This window comes from Amia ocellicauda, chromosome 12 (assembly GCF_036373705.1).
Source record: "Amia ocellicauda isolate fAmiCal2 chromosome 12, fAmiCal2.hap1, whole genome shotgun sequence".
NCBI lineage: Eukaryota > Metazoa > Chordata > Actinopteri > Amiiformes > Amiidae > Amia > Amia ocellicauda.
The window spans coordinates 847797-862500 of NC_089861.1; the positions used below are offsets into that span (position 1 = coordinate 847797).

The 14704-nt window shown below is 42.1% G+C and overlaps 1 protein-coding gene across 7 annotated transcripts in view; it reads left to right on the forward strand.

The window, feature by feature from the left end:
* gria2b (glutamate receptor, ionotropic, AMPA 2b) overlaps positions 1–14704 on the forward strand; it is a 55294-nt gene that overhangs the window by 33433 nt on the left and 7157 nt on the right. For all 7 annotated transcript variants that reach the window (XM_066718008.1, XM_066718005.1, XM_066718009.1 and 4 more), the window contains exons 4-12: positions 1098–1294; positions 3528–3581; positions 4168–4326; positions 4601–4768; positions 4886–4990; positions 5313–5420; positions 5777–5983; positions 6470–6837; positions 8878–9076. In XM_066718008.1, the coding sequence (XP_066574105.1) occupies positions 1098–1294; positions 3528–3581; positions 4168–4326; positions 4601–4768; positions 4886–4990; positions 5313–5420; positions 5777–5983; positions 6470–6837; positions 8878–9076 (1565 nt within the window). The remainder of the gene's footprint in view (positions 1–1097; positions 1295–3527; positions 3582–4167; positions 4327–4600; positions 4769–4885; positions 4991–5312; positions 5421–5776; positions 5984–6469; positions 6838–8877; positions 9077–14704) is intronic.

Consider the following 14704-nt stretch of genomic DNA (forward strand, 5'->3'; position numbering starts at 1 on the left):
TGGCCTTGCAACCCAGTGTGTTGGAAATGTCAGCCTGAGGAGAGTAGCAGGAGTGGCAGCTGTGAGGGATTGACACTTTAAAACAGTTCCTCAGAAAGACGAGCTTGTTCTTGAACAGGAGGCTCAATGCTGAACACGAGCACCATATTCATAATTTAGGTCAGGTCCAAACATGTCCTTCTCCTCTGAGAACCACACTGCAGTGTTCAGATCAGCTCTGTGAAGTTGCCCCCCCCACTTACAGCACAAATGATAAATTCCATATCTTTCATTTGTGCTACGTTTGTGCCGGTTTGTGCCATTGAAATAAACGTTTGTGCTGCTTTGGTTTTGAAGATAACATTTATTTATTTTCGGTGAGTGACGTCACAGAATCAAATCAAACATATCTTATTATTATTATTATTATTATTATTATTATTATTATTATTATTATTATTATTTATTGGCAGATGCCCTTATCCAGGGTTACTTACAACATAAGTGCAATACAAAGTGTTTCGTTTGTGCTACGTTTGTGCCAGTTTGTGCCATTTAAATTAATGTTTCAGCTATTCTAATATTAAAGATATATTATTCACTCTTTCATTGTAGCTGTCATTGTAGCTGTAGACAGCTACATTCAGATAGCAATACCAGCCAGGCACGAGCTGGTTTAATAGGAAACTCCTTTGTCACCACAAGCGCTGCTTAATCTTCGGATCAAACACTCGGATCAGTGCAGCCGTATATTGATCTGCTTCGTGCAAAGCCTTTTCATGATCTGGATCTAGTGAGCCCGGATCCGATCCTGTTTTTGGATCCTGTTTTTTGATCCTGTTAATACTAGGACAGTCCAGCTCATTATGTGTTTAACGCAGCCTGACACAAGACTATCTGTGCAGTAGCTCTGCAGTTTCCCCCTGGTTTCATCATGTTTATACTGAACCTTTTATTTAAAATGCTTCGCCATGCTTGTCCACGGTTGCTGTGTATCTTTCCAGGTGTAGCCCAGATTTCACACTTGCTTTCCCGCACCTCTCCTCTATCACCAATGTGTGGACACAGTGAGCTGTGAGCAGGGCCGACACACAACACCTCTCCCCGTCTGTCCCCAGGGCTGTCCACGCTGCAGGTGGTCCTGGACACAGCTGCAGAGAAGAAGTGGCAGGTGACCGCCATCAATGTGGGCAACCTGAAAGATGAGAAGAAAGACGAGGCCTACCGGTCCCTCTTCCAGGACCTGGAGAACAAGAAGGAGAGGAGAGTGATCCTGGACTGTGAGCAGGACAAGGTCAAAGACATCATGGAGCAGGTGGGTTGCTGCTGCATGTCGCGGTCCCGTGTAATCGCGCGTCTTTCTTCTTCTCCTCGTGTCAGTCTCCTGGCAGCCGCCGCATCAGTTCTTAGAACTGCTCTAAGGTATGGCAGCCACCTCAGTGCGAGCCTTATGTAAGCTGTTTATTTAGCATGTCTTACACAAATAACCCAAGGCTGCACTTTAGAATTTTTTTGCAGCAGAGGTTGATAAACAATTAGTCTCTCAGTGCTGATGGGTGTCTTTGATGTGGATTTAAGTTCAAAATGATCAACAAAATGCTCCAATGGTGCAATTTATGAAGTTGGTTCTGGTATCTGTGTTTGGTTCTGGATAATCATACATACCTCTTCGAACCTGGAGAAGAAACGACTCTTTGTTCAAACAATGCCAGCAAGATCAGGCATACAAACAGCGTGGGGGTGTTGTTTTGTTTGTTCTTCATAAATATTACAAAGCCACTTCCAGTCCCTGCGAGGCCAGCCTATTGGGGGATTTCTATTTTTATTTTAACTATTGCTTGTCCTCTCACACTCTCGTTATCTGCTAACTGTGCGAGATAAAAGCAAATTTTATGAATGAGTGATTTGACAACACATAATTATTATTCCAGATCCCATCATACATTTAGCTTCAGCAGTAATTTGAGATAATTGGCATTTCATTTTTTCCTTATTACTAATCCCCCAGCAGTGCAGTATTCTCGATTGATTCTTAATTTGGATGATAACCCCTCTTGATTGAAAATCCAGGACTCGGAATCGGCCTGTTCTCTTGCGTGTGTCTTTTTGACAGGCCTGGAGCCTTAATGCGGGCTTCACACAGACGCTAATCGCTATTGACTCTTTGATCATGCCGAAGGTGCCGTCCGTTGCCTGCCTGTGCCCGGCTGAGCTGCTGTGCTCAGTTATTACTGTTTCGGCTCATTTGCTGCTGGTTTGTTGGTGGTTCAGATCTTCGGGATCTTATCAGTGATTGTTTAGATCTGAAGGAGTGCGTTTTGTTTGTTTGATGCTTTGTTTGTTGATTAAATCCTGCCATCAATCAGAATCTGACAACTGGATTAAGATAAAAGATGCCAAGAATTCGGAATACACGTTGGTGTTTTTAGATTGGCAACGGTAGCCACCGAGTTTAACAAGAGTTGATTAATCGATCAAACCAGAATGCCCAGAATGAGTTTTGCCTGGCCCTTTTTAAACAGACTAATTCCGATGTTTAACCTGCCCTCTGGTAATAGGACTAAAAAGCGTTTGTGGCGTTGGATGTATTGATTTTGCTGCCTCTGTCCTGTGGTTACAGATACCTTTTATTTATTGCGACTGCTGATACATTGTGGATAGAAACGCAGCTCAAGTCACGGTTAATTGAAAAGTCCCTGCTGGGCCCATGCTGGAAGAGAACGTCCTTTTTTCAAAGCAATTAAATTTCTCTTCAAGTTTACAGCTGGTGCCACTATAAATACAATGCCTGGAGTAATATATCAGTGGTCTGAGTGGACAAGCCGTAGGGTTATTTATTGTGTCTGTCATGATGTTCCCATGGTTCCGTGTGGTAAAGCACAGTGCAGGCACTTTGTGACAATACCATAGTAATACTGTGGTAAAATCACAGTAAAATCTATGGTGACTTTCTGAAGGTAAACTAGCATAAAAGTACAGCTGACGCATCTCATAATCTGACATCGGAAGCACAGTAAGAGAGTTAAAAGTGATGCAGGTGCTTCAAATATATAGAAACGCAGTATCAGTATATTGTCAGGGTCGGTCAGTCGGTACCTCGGTGTGGAGAATTTTTTGGGGTGAAGCCGAAGCCGGAGTTTATGAACGCACTCTTAATCATTATAAATTATTCATTATAAATCCTGTTATATAAGCTGTACATATATCACATGTACTGTATATCCATCTCCTCATTACACTAAATGTCAGAGCAGATATGGCATTCCTGAGATTGATGTGCATTAATTGGGGATCAGCAGGTTTCAGCTCAGGCTTTAGTGCTTTCTGAACGTGTGAAATGGTAATTAAATATAATTCATTAACACTCTCTTAAACCATACAAAGTCATTTAATATGAAGACGGTGTGCCGAGTGAAAACACACTGTTCACTAGACTGTATGTGTGTCTTGTATCTGTACCGCATACTTTACTTTCTGTGCCTGAATGTTGCAGAGGAAATGGAGTGCCAGGATGCATAATGTGTTGGCTTTTTACATTTGCATTGCAGGTCATCACCATAGGAAGACATGTTAAGGGATATCACTACATCATTGCCAATCTGGTAAGTCTTTCTCTGAGTGTTTTATATTGTATTCCATTTCAAAAGTTTCCAGTTCAGGAGTGAGAGCAGACTCCTGATTATTTGATCAAATACATGAGATAAAATGTAAATGTAAAAGTTAAAGTAATGCCTTCGGTATGTGCCGTGTTCCTGTCTTCAGTGAATCCTAAATTACAATCCCCCAAAGTGAAGTCTGCATAAGGAATTAATCCAACACTACTGAGCCATTGCCTTGCATGGTTTCATACTGAATATCTGTCCTTTTCCAAATCCACATCATAATTTATTAATGCAATCTCCATATCTGTCAATTCTGTTATTCTTCCTGGTAAGATTGTTAAATAAATCTACAATACAATAAAATAATGAGACTTCCAAACCATGTCAAAGTAGCCATTCCCTCATCAGGTTGCTGAGCAGCTCAAACATGGTTTTTCTCCTTGACCAGCATACATTCATCAGCAATAAAACTGCCTACATTTAATGCTTTCAACCTCAGAGTGCATCTGTCTTCAGCAGTTTGTTTCTCAAGGACTGAGGATCGCCGCCCTCCAGTCCTGATGCATTGTGGGTTTTGTCTTCTCAGGGTTTTATCGACGGCGACTTGTCTAAACTCCAGTACGGCGGCGCCAACGTGTCGGGCTTTCAGATCGTGGATTTCGACGACCCTCTGGTGTCAAAGTTTGACCAGCGGTGGGAGGCGCTGGAGGAGAAGGAATACCCCGGAGCCGACAGCAGGATTCGGGTGAGACCCCTGGGGGAACGCTGATTTGTCTGCTGGTTTGGCACTTTCCCCCTTTGTGTACAACGCTTTGGCCTAGTGTTCCCTGGTTTGCATGCATCAAGGTTTACTGTGCTGTACCCTTGCCTGCTTAACCATCTTTTCAGTTTCCTCTGCTGCACTTTACTGTGACGCCACCATGGTCACACTATGGAGAGCTGTCCAATCCCACGTGCCGTCCTGAGTGTCATCCTTTCCCATGCCTGTCCTGAGCCCTCTGTCCCATGTCTCTGCGCAGTACACGTCTGCCTTGACCTATGACGCGGTGCAGGTGATGACCGAAGCCTTCCGCTACCTCCACAAGCAGAGGATCGACATCATGCGCAGGGGCAACAACGGAGACTGCCTCGCCAACCCGGCCGTGCCCTGGGCCCAGGGAGTGGAGATAGAGCGGGCACTGAAACAGGTGAGGCAACAGGACTCTTCTGCCCTGTCAAGTAGGTCCACATATGCGGCTCTTGTGCATCATCTTCTGTGATGTTTATTTCCTGTTCAATCTGGAGTTGTTGTGTTTCGTTCTCAGGTCCATGTGGAAGGTCTGACGGGAAACATTCAGTTCGATCAGTATGGCAGAAGGGTGAACTACACGGTCAACGTCATGGAGCTGAAGAACAGCGGCCCAGTGAAGGTAAGACGTGTCTTTCTCTCGGGCTTCGTCCTGCCAATAACCTGGTACCACAGGAAGCAGGAGGAGGCTTGAGTTCTCCTGTAGACTGTGGGGTTTCTGTATGTGACCATATGAAAACGTCTGTGAAAGAAAGCCATATTTCACGTACGAGGGACAATGTTGTGTGTGATTTGTAACGTTTGTCATCCGAGATCCCGAACAGCTATTGGTCTTATGATAAGATTATTGATGTTAAGTCTGTTCATATCCCAAACTTTAGTTAACCCTCTCTTCTCTCCCTCTGTCTCTCTTCTCTCCCTTCTCTCTCTTTCTCCTTTCTCAGATCGGATACTGGAATGAAGTAGACAAAATGGCGGTCACAAAATCAGATATCTTCCCCAATGAATCGATGGGGATGGAAAATAAGACCGTGATAGTGACAACCATTTTGGTAATACTTTTAAGAATAATAGTTAATAGTATTTTTTTTATTTCGATTATTGAAGATTGATATTAGAATATTCAAATAGTAATATTAATAAACCCTATTTTCTGATATATTCTCATATTTTTTCAATTCAGCCTAAGGTTCTTACTGTCCATGCAGAAAATTATTATTGAATCCCTCAAGATAGATACTAAGAATATCATGTTTTCTCTTCCTCATTTAGCCATATTTTTTAATCAAACATTCCTCATAACTGTCCAAACCACCCCTCCAAGTAACATACTCTAAAGACACAGGAAAAATAAATACCGATGCCAAGCATAAATAAGTGCGTGCCCTTCGCCTCTTGCCTTTCTCAGGAAGCCCCTTATGTGATGCTCAAGAAGAACGCTGACCTCTATGTGGACAATGACCGCTACGAGGGCTACTGTGTGGATCTCGCCGCCGAGATCGCCAAGCACTGTGGCTTCAAGTACAAGCTCTCCATCGTGGGGGACGGGAAGTACGGAGCCCGAGATGCAGAGACTAAGATATGGAACGGGATGGTGGGAGAGCTGGTGTACGGGGTAAGAGTGGCAGTCCGGGAAACGGGAGCTGTAGGGAATCTGGAAAGCCCTTGTATTCGATCCCGTGTCCTCATACTGGATTGTGTTCTGCATTTGAATGCCTCTGAGCTTAATTATTCATCCAAGAACATAAGAGCAGAGTTCTAGAGTATTCTGAAATGTTAGTGTGGTTTAGGGGAGTTGAACCCATCGTTGTCTGATCTCTGTAATATTCTGCATCTCATGTATAGTATGTTGGCTGTGACTATATGTAAATCAAGTGCCTATCTCTGCTGTGTCATAGATCTTAACAGATAGGGTGCCTGTTGTGTATTTACTTTAGTTGTTGTTGTATGTATATATATATTTGTAGTCTTGATGGTCTGTTCCCTCTTTTCTTTTCTTTTTTGAGAATGTCCCGGCAGTGCGTTTAGTCTCTCTGCTGTCTTTCGGCATCTGGATGTAAAACCACGTTGTGTTTCCATGTCTTCCATTGTCTGTTTGCAGAAAGCAGACATAGCAGTCGCCCCTCTAACCATCACCCTGGTGAGAGAAGAAGTGATTGACTTTTCCAAGCCCTTTATGAGTCTGGGGATCTCCATCATGATTAAGAAGCCTCAGAAATCCAAGCCGGGGGTGTTCTCCTTCCTGGACCCCCTGGCCTATGAAATCTGGATGTGCATCGTGTTCGCCTACATTGGAGTCAGCGTGGTTCTCTTCTTGGTCAGTCGCTTCAGCCCCTACGAGTGGCACACCGAGGAGTACGAGGATGGACAAATACAAAGTAACGAATCGACAAATGAATTTGGGATATTTAATAGTCTCTGGTTTTCTCTTGGTGCCTTTATGCAGCAAGGATGCGATATTTCGCCAAGGTTGGTCTAACAAAACGTCTTAACTTTGTGCATTTACGGTCCAAGCCTGATGTCATGGCGCATATATGTTTACCTCCTGGCAAAGTCCATTCCTGGTGTATCTGCTACCCCATGGATTCACCTCTTTGTTCCCTGAGAGTAAATGTTTTGTCCAGAAACTCTCCCTCTTACAACAAAGAGCCAACGCAGGACAAGGGATGCCCGACTGATGCCGCGTTTGGCGTCAGTTGTGTATTTCTTCAGTGAACATATATTCACCATGACGAGACCGTAAAATGCACAAGGTTGCTGTCATTTCATCTCCTCTTGGAGGGGTACCGTGTGTTTGCTGCATATTCCCATTTTACGGTCCTCGGCCCATGGGTCTATATAGGTGCTATCTGGGTTAACTATAGCACTGATGACAGCTTTACCGTACCCTCTCTCTTTGCCTTGATGATAACATTTTCTTTTCCAATTGTGTATACCTCTTGCTTCCTTCTGCTTTAAGAACAAAAAAGATAAATATGCACAGTCCTGCTCCTGCTGACAAACTGGTAAGCATAGTCTCTCATGCCTTTCGGCACCTCTGTCCCGACCGTCAGCTTTAGGCCTGTGATCGAGCGCAGACCTCACTACTGACTTTAACACTCGTTATATAATCATCCAGGTGATTATAAACCAGGAAAACAGGACCACAAACGCTGACTGTCCCAATAGAGATTTTATAAAGAAAAATCTATATTTCCCAGGAGATTTGCGGCAGGCAGTCTGGGGCCAGAGTGTCCCGAAATGGGTGATTTATCATTCCTTGTAGGATAGAGTCCTTGTTACAATCCCGGCTCACCCGTAGACAGATTGTGTGTGTGAAGATGGGAAATACACCATTTTTATCTTACAGTACATCTAAATCACACCTCTGTGTAAAGTGATTGATGCAGACAGACTTTGAGAAAGTATACACAGTGTTTCCTGGTTTTAGAAAGAGCTCAGACATGATATTTCAGTGATATATTACTCAGTATACTTCTGGAATGATTGAGCTTGAATGATCTTTAAACATTATAGATATTATTACATATTGACATGTAGAAAAGTACATTTCTAATTCAAGCAACTGCAGACTAGTAATTGCGAGCATCTGAACATCTTTTTGTTCATCTTTGTGCTGAATTAAACATAGTCTCTTAATTTAAATAACAACAGTAATAATAATAATAAGTCTTTGCATGTTGTTAGAGTGTAAGGCTTCTCAATATGCAGCTGCAATGACCCCGCGCCTGTGTGACGGATATGATACTAACATTTCTTTTGTCGTTTCTTTGTGTGGTTTTTTATCAGCTGTACCTTTTTCAGATCTTGCCCACAAAACAGTAGTTTACCCTGCTATTCTCCTGTTGTAATAGAAGAGGGAAGTGAGACAAAGCGCACATGCAATGCCGGCGTGCAGCCGTTTTAAACCCGGGATCTCCCTGAGTTTTCAGATTTTTTTTTTCTCTCCCATCCGGACTTCAGGTCCTCCATGACAACATTAAGCTCATTTTATGTACCATTCTGTTGTTATCTTCACGTACTCTGTGGACACCTAGATTTATGTGGTCGGTCTCACTGGCGTAACCGTGTCCCCTGAGGTGCCACAGTCATGGCTCACCATCCTACGTGTTTATGTTCTGTTACGAATGTTGCCATTGTCTCTGATGTCCCGCCATCTGTCCAACACAACTGTAGATTAATTCAACATTACCTCTAGCGTACTGTAATTTAAAATCTGGGAGGGGAAGCAATTAATGTTTGTTGACAGCTTGCAGTCTGATTTAATTAACTTCTTTAACATTGTTTCAAATGGCCTGAGCCCTATTGTAGCAGTTATAAGAATTTAGTATTTTTTGCTAATCGTTCCCTTTTGGGGACTCAAGAGTCAGAAATGCTCCCCTCTGCGTGACCATGGCTTGATCTCAGCAGTGATGATAGTCGTACTCGTGACAATGCTGTTAACCTGCCTCTTCTCTGCTCTTTGACTTTCATCTCCTGTTTATGAATTCATTTCACACTTGTCGCTAGATCTCTGTCTGGACGCATTGTTGGTGGGGTGTGGTGGTTCTTTACCTTGATCATAATCTCCTCGTACACGGCAAACTTAGCTGCTTTCCTCACCGTCGAGCGGATGGTGTCGCCCATCGAGAGCGCCGAGGATCTGGCCAAGCAAACAGAAATTGCCTACGGGACTCTGGACTCTGGCTCCACAAAGGAGTTCTTCAGGGTGAGAATGGCACTGTTATTGATATTGATATTGTTATTGTTATTCATATTGATATGTATTATATATTATTTCATGCCACTAGCAGAGCATTATTACATTGCAAACCACATTTTATACACCTCCATTACACAATAGTAATATGAAACACCTTTCACTTGTGTAAAAAAATAAAGTTCGGCGTATGAAAAATAAAAGGATCAGACATATGCAAAAATATGCTCGTTCCATATGTGTGGGGTCAGAGCAGGCATGTCTCATTGAGACATTTCAAAGTTCAAGAATAATTATAGAATTAATATAAACATACAATCACAATGTTCAGAAAGGGTTGTGTACGAGTACAAATTGAAATTTCACGTATTGTGTTGTGCTTTCAAGAGACAGGGCTAAGACATTGAGAGAAAAAAATCCCAGTTATATAAGATGTATTAAAATGGATCACATCCACATCAGCTAAAACCCAGAGGTGGGGGGTGACATTTCGCTGAAGGTTGGGAAGGAGTGGGCGTTTGCTCAGAGAGGAGGAGCGCCTGTCTCTGTCGCTGCAGTCGTGGTGGATGAGCGATGCCTACAAGGACCGAGTCAAACAAAAACCCAGGACAGTTAGCGTCAAGTGACAGATGATGGTGCCCACTAGTAGTAGTAGTGTAGTAGTGCACTGCACTGTACTATAGTATACATTTATGCTCTTCCCCTCACATTAACATGTTCTGTACTTAAGGTAATGATTAATCAATAATGATGAATGTGAAGTTTAAAAGCTAAGATACTGACCGATCAGCGATGTGTTATCTATGGCAGGCAGAGGCTACAGCTGATTTATAGAAATATAAATGAGCTTCAAACATTAATATTCACTTATAATGAATACATCTCTTAGTTCATTTATCACAAGCTCTGTGCAGGCGACTCAACAGTTACAATGCTATCCTTTTGTTCTCCATTGTTTGAATCTATAATATAATATGTAATTGAGGGAAGTTTACCTAAGGCATGCGTGTCTTAGGAATCGCTAAAACGTGGAGGATAGATGTCAGGTCTTATTTTCTCCCCAGTTTGATTAATTATTTTCTGTAGGTTAAACTGGCACAATCTAGGTCAGTTTATTTCCCTGTACTGAGGTTCACTCTGTCTGGAGACTATTATCTCCTCAGTTTTAATCTCAATTTTTAATCTTAGGAGATAGTAAAAACAAATAAAACAGAAAATCAAAAAACCTTTTGCTGCAGAAAAGGTTTATTTGCACCTTCGTCAAATCCACGTAAATGGACTGTAATTGGGCTTTTCCATCGTAATTCAAACTAAATTATTAGATTCTTCAGACGTGTCAGAGCACATCTTGCTATATTGCTTGCTTTTCAGATTCCATTTTATTTTTGACCTCACTGTAAAATCATTTCAGCTTCGAATCAGATCTGCTAGGAAGAGAATTTGAAGCATCACTGTAGACATTTGTGTGTCAAAAGCAGGTTTCCAAAAATGTAAAGCTCATTTAGAAAGTGATCAATGTATACAAGCGCTCTCCTTGTTACGGATGACCTGACTTAAGGAAATCTGAAGTTATGTAAAATTCTGCATTTTCTACATCATTATTTAAGATATTTCTTTAAATTATGCGAAAATATTTTGAACAGTTTTTTTTAACATCAAACTCAGAAACTTTACATACTTGTACTGTACATTTGAACATAGTGTCTAATTCTCAATGTCTGTTCTCATATATTTGCGTATACAGTCACAACAGGTTCTATATCAATAGTTAAAGCTCACCTCTTGTGATAATAATATGGATGTTTGTTTGAAAATTAATACATGCCTAATGGTGAAGGCTGGGCCGAGTTCAGTGGCTCAGAGTTATTTTCCTTTACGTTCTTCTATGAACCGAAACATTTCAATTGAAAGTTGTTCCACACTTGAATCACACAGCTGGGTTCCCCCGTGTCTCCAGTCTATCCCAGTCTATTCAAGAGGGATTGTCGGCTTTATATTGCCAGCGACTATCACCTCAGTGACACCCTCCCCCCTCATTTCACTTTAAACCTTTCAATCCCAACAGAAACTACAGATGGTAACAGGAGGGGGGCTTTTAAATGTTTTAATTATTGTAATTGATGATTAAAAAACAATATTGTTTTGCTTTAGTGTGTATAACATGTATCGGCACAGGATATGTCAGACAGGTAAAAGACAACTTTTTTAATTGAAAGCACACAATAGACTTTACACACAGCCGAGCCTAATTGTGTGATTTGAACGCTCATCCTCCAACTGGTTGAGAACAAATATTAAAAGGAAAACGACCCCAAACATTTTGACATAAACCATTCTCGAATCAGCGGGTTTGCATAGCCATTTATTTAAAAACAACACCACTAATAAACAGCAAACACACAGAACTGAATAATAATATTATCTAAGTGAATACAGTTTTGCTCTCGGCCCAATACTTAGTCCTCTTACAAGACATGCAGGCATCTTAAAGAGATACAGTGAGGGAAAAAAGTATTTGATCCCCTGCTGACTTTGTACGTTTGCCCACTGACAAAGAAATGATCAGTCTATAATTTTAATGGTAGGTGTATTTTAACAGTGAGAGACAGAATAACAACAAAAAAATCCAGAAAAACGCATTTCATAAAAGTTATACATTGATTTGCATGTTAATGAGGGAAATAAGTATTTGATCCCCTATCAATCAGCAAGATTTCTGGCTCCCAGGTGTCTTTTATACAGGTAACGAGCTGAGACTCTCTTAAAGGGAGTGCTCCTAATCTCAGCTCGTTACCTGTATAAAAGACACCTGTCCACAGAAGCAATCAATCAATCAGATTCCAAACTCTCCACCATGGCCAAGACCAAAGAGCTGTCCAAGGATGTCAGGGACAAGATTGTAGACCTACACAAGGCTGGAATGGGCTACAAGACCATCACCAAGCAGCTTGGTGAGAAGGTGACAACAGTTGGTGCGATTATTCGCAAATGGAAGAAACACAAAATAACTGTCAGTCTCCCTTGGTCTGGGGCTCCATGCAAGATCTCACCTTGTGGAGTTTCAATGATCATGAGAACGGTGAGGAATCAGCCCAGAACTACACGGGAGGATCTTGTTAATGATCTCAAGGCAGCTGGGACCATAGTCACCAAGAAAACAATTGGTAACACACTACGCCTTGAAGGACTGAAATCCTGCAGCGCCCGCAAGGTCCCCCTGCTCAAGAAAGCACATGTACAGGCCCGTCTGAAGTTTGCCAATGAACATCTGAATGATTCAGAGGAGAACTGGGTGAAAGTGTTGTGGTCAGATGAGACCAAAATCGAGCTCTTTGGCATCAACCCAACTCGCCGTGTTTAGAGGAGGAGGAATAACCCCAAGAACACCATCCCCACCGTCAAACATGGAGGTGGAAACATTATGCTTTGGGGGTGTTTTTCTGCTAAGGGGACAGGACAACTGCACCGCATCAAAGGGACGATGGACGGGGACATGTACCATCAAATCTTGGGTGAGAACCTCCTTCCCTCAGCCAGGGCATTGAAAATGGGTTGTGGATGGTATTCCAGCATGACAATGACCCAAAACACACAGCCAAGGCAACAAAGGAGTGGCTCAAGAAGAAGCACATTAAGGTCCTGGAGTGGCCCAGCCAGTCTCCAGACCTTAATCCCATAGAAAATCTGTGGAGGGAGCTGAAGGTTCGAGTCAGCCTCAAACCTTAATGACTTGGAGAGGATCTGCAAAGAGGAGTGGGACAAAATCCCTCCTGAGATGTGTGCAAACCTGGTGGCCAACTACAAGAAACGTCTGACCTCTGTGATTGCCAACAAGGGTTTTGCCACCAAGTACTAAGTCGAAGGGGTCAAATACTTATTTCCCTCATTAACATGCAAATCAATGTATAACTTTTTTAAATGCATTTTTCTGGATTTTTTTGCTGATATTCTGTCTCTCAGTGTTAAATTACACCTACCATTAAAATTATAGACTGATCATTTCTTTGTCAGTGGGCAAACGTACAAAATCAGCAGGGGATCAAATACTTTTTTCCCTCACTGTATATCGTCTGAATTGTGATCCGAGAGCAGAACGCACGCACCTGCCTGGACCCAGCGAGAGCGAGAGCACCATTTAATGAGAGAACTCAAAGACAAAGAACCGATGTCCTTGTTCAAACCCAGAACAAGATAGAATACGAAAAGATCGAGTTAATCTGAAAGCTATTTTTAGTTTTTTGTGGTGTGTTTGACTTGGCGTATGTGTGTCTCACATAAAGAACCACAGGTGTTAACAAAAGCTACTGTTTCAGTATGTAGTTAGGATTGGCAAGTAGCCAAACCATAACAAGACCCTTCCGGATGGGGAGGACATTAAAGCTGCCCCTGAAAAGCACTGAATTGAAAGAAATCGAAATCAGTTTGCGGCAACGAAGTCCTTTGCATCGCTTACTGTTTCTGCTGACGACAGCCATTTGATTTCCTTAAACCAATCAGACGGAGTAAATATATGACTCTAGACATAAAAACTGCACTGTACAATACACATAATGATTGGGTTGTGATGCTTGTGTTCCTCAGCAGCCTGCAGTTCCCAGAGCACTGAATTTCATATTCGCGTTCCCCAGTTCGACGCCGGTCGAAAAAACCCCGCTAGCCACGTTGCTGTCCTGCACTTATTAATCTCTCGCACAGCAGTAAAGTGCAACTGATTGACATTTTAAAGATTTTTTAACCGCTAAAGATTTAAACTTCTAATAATCTCTCTTTATTGGCTAACTGATATAACCCAGAGCACACGAAGGATATGACCTTTAAAACACTGCCCTGCATCGATTCCTGCCACAGTGTATGTCAACTGAAATGCTACTGCAGGCGAGAACTGCACCCCAGATAGAGGTTCACATTATTGGAGTCACACAAAACAGGCGTCACAAGATGGAAAAGACAGGGATCTTCTTCAGGGAACCCTTTCCTGTTCGTGGCGTTCAATACTTTCTGCCATGTGGAGCCATAACCTTTAAATCACTCGCAGAATTGGATGATGGATGTGATTTATTTATGTAGGACAACCCTTTACAATACATGATTTCATTCTCACAGAACTGTTTGTATTTATTGATTGGTTTGCATTTAATCCCTATTCTTAATTTATGTTTTTTTAATTATGATTTAATCAGAAGATCTTTGTCACAGTTACAACAACATGATTTCCACTTAGAAGCACCTGGATTAACTCCTGAAAAACAGATCAAGTTGTGCTGCCATTAAGAAGTAAACAAACAAAGTCAAACCTTTACATCATCCAGAGCAGTTTCCAAGCGCTCCTATTTAACATACCATTCAAGTTACATTATTATTATTATTGTTATTATTGTGTTTTTATTGCTGCTCATCACCAATGCCTCGGGAGCTGCTGGATCAATAGCACCGATGGTGTTGAATGGTTGCAGCATCACATGGTTTAATGTAATGAAAAAAAAAATCAAAGGCTATTAGGTACTTAGGGCTGCGTATTAATGCTGGTTGGTGCTGCGGGGGGGGGGGGCATGGAAAAGGTTCAGCATCGAGGCAGCCGGCTAAACGCTAACATACTGTAAACAAGCGAGGCCCAGAGAACTGGGTCGGGACAAAGGA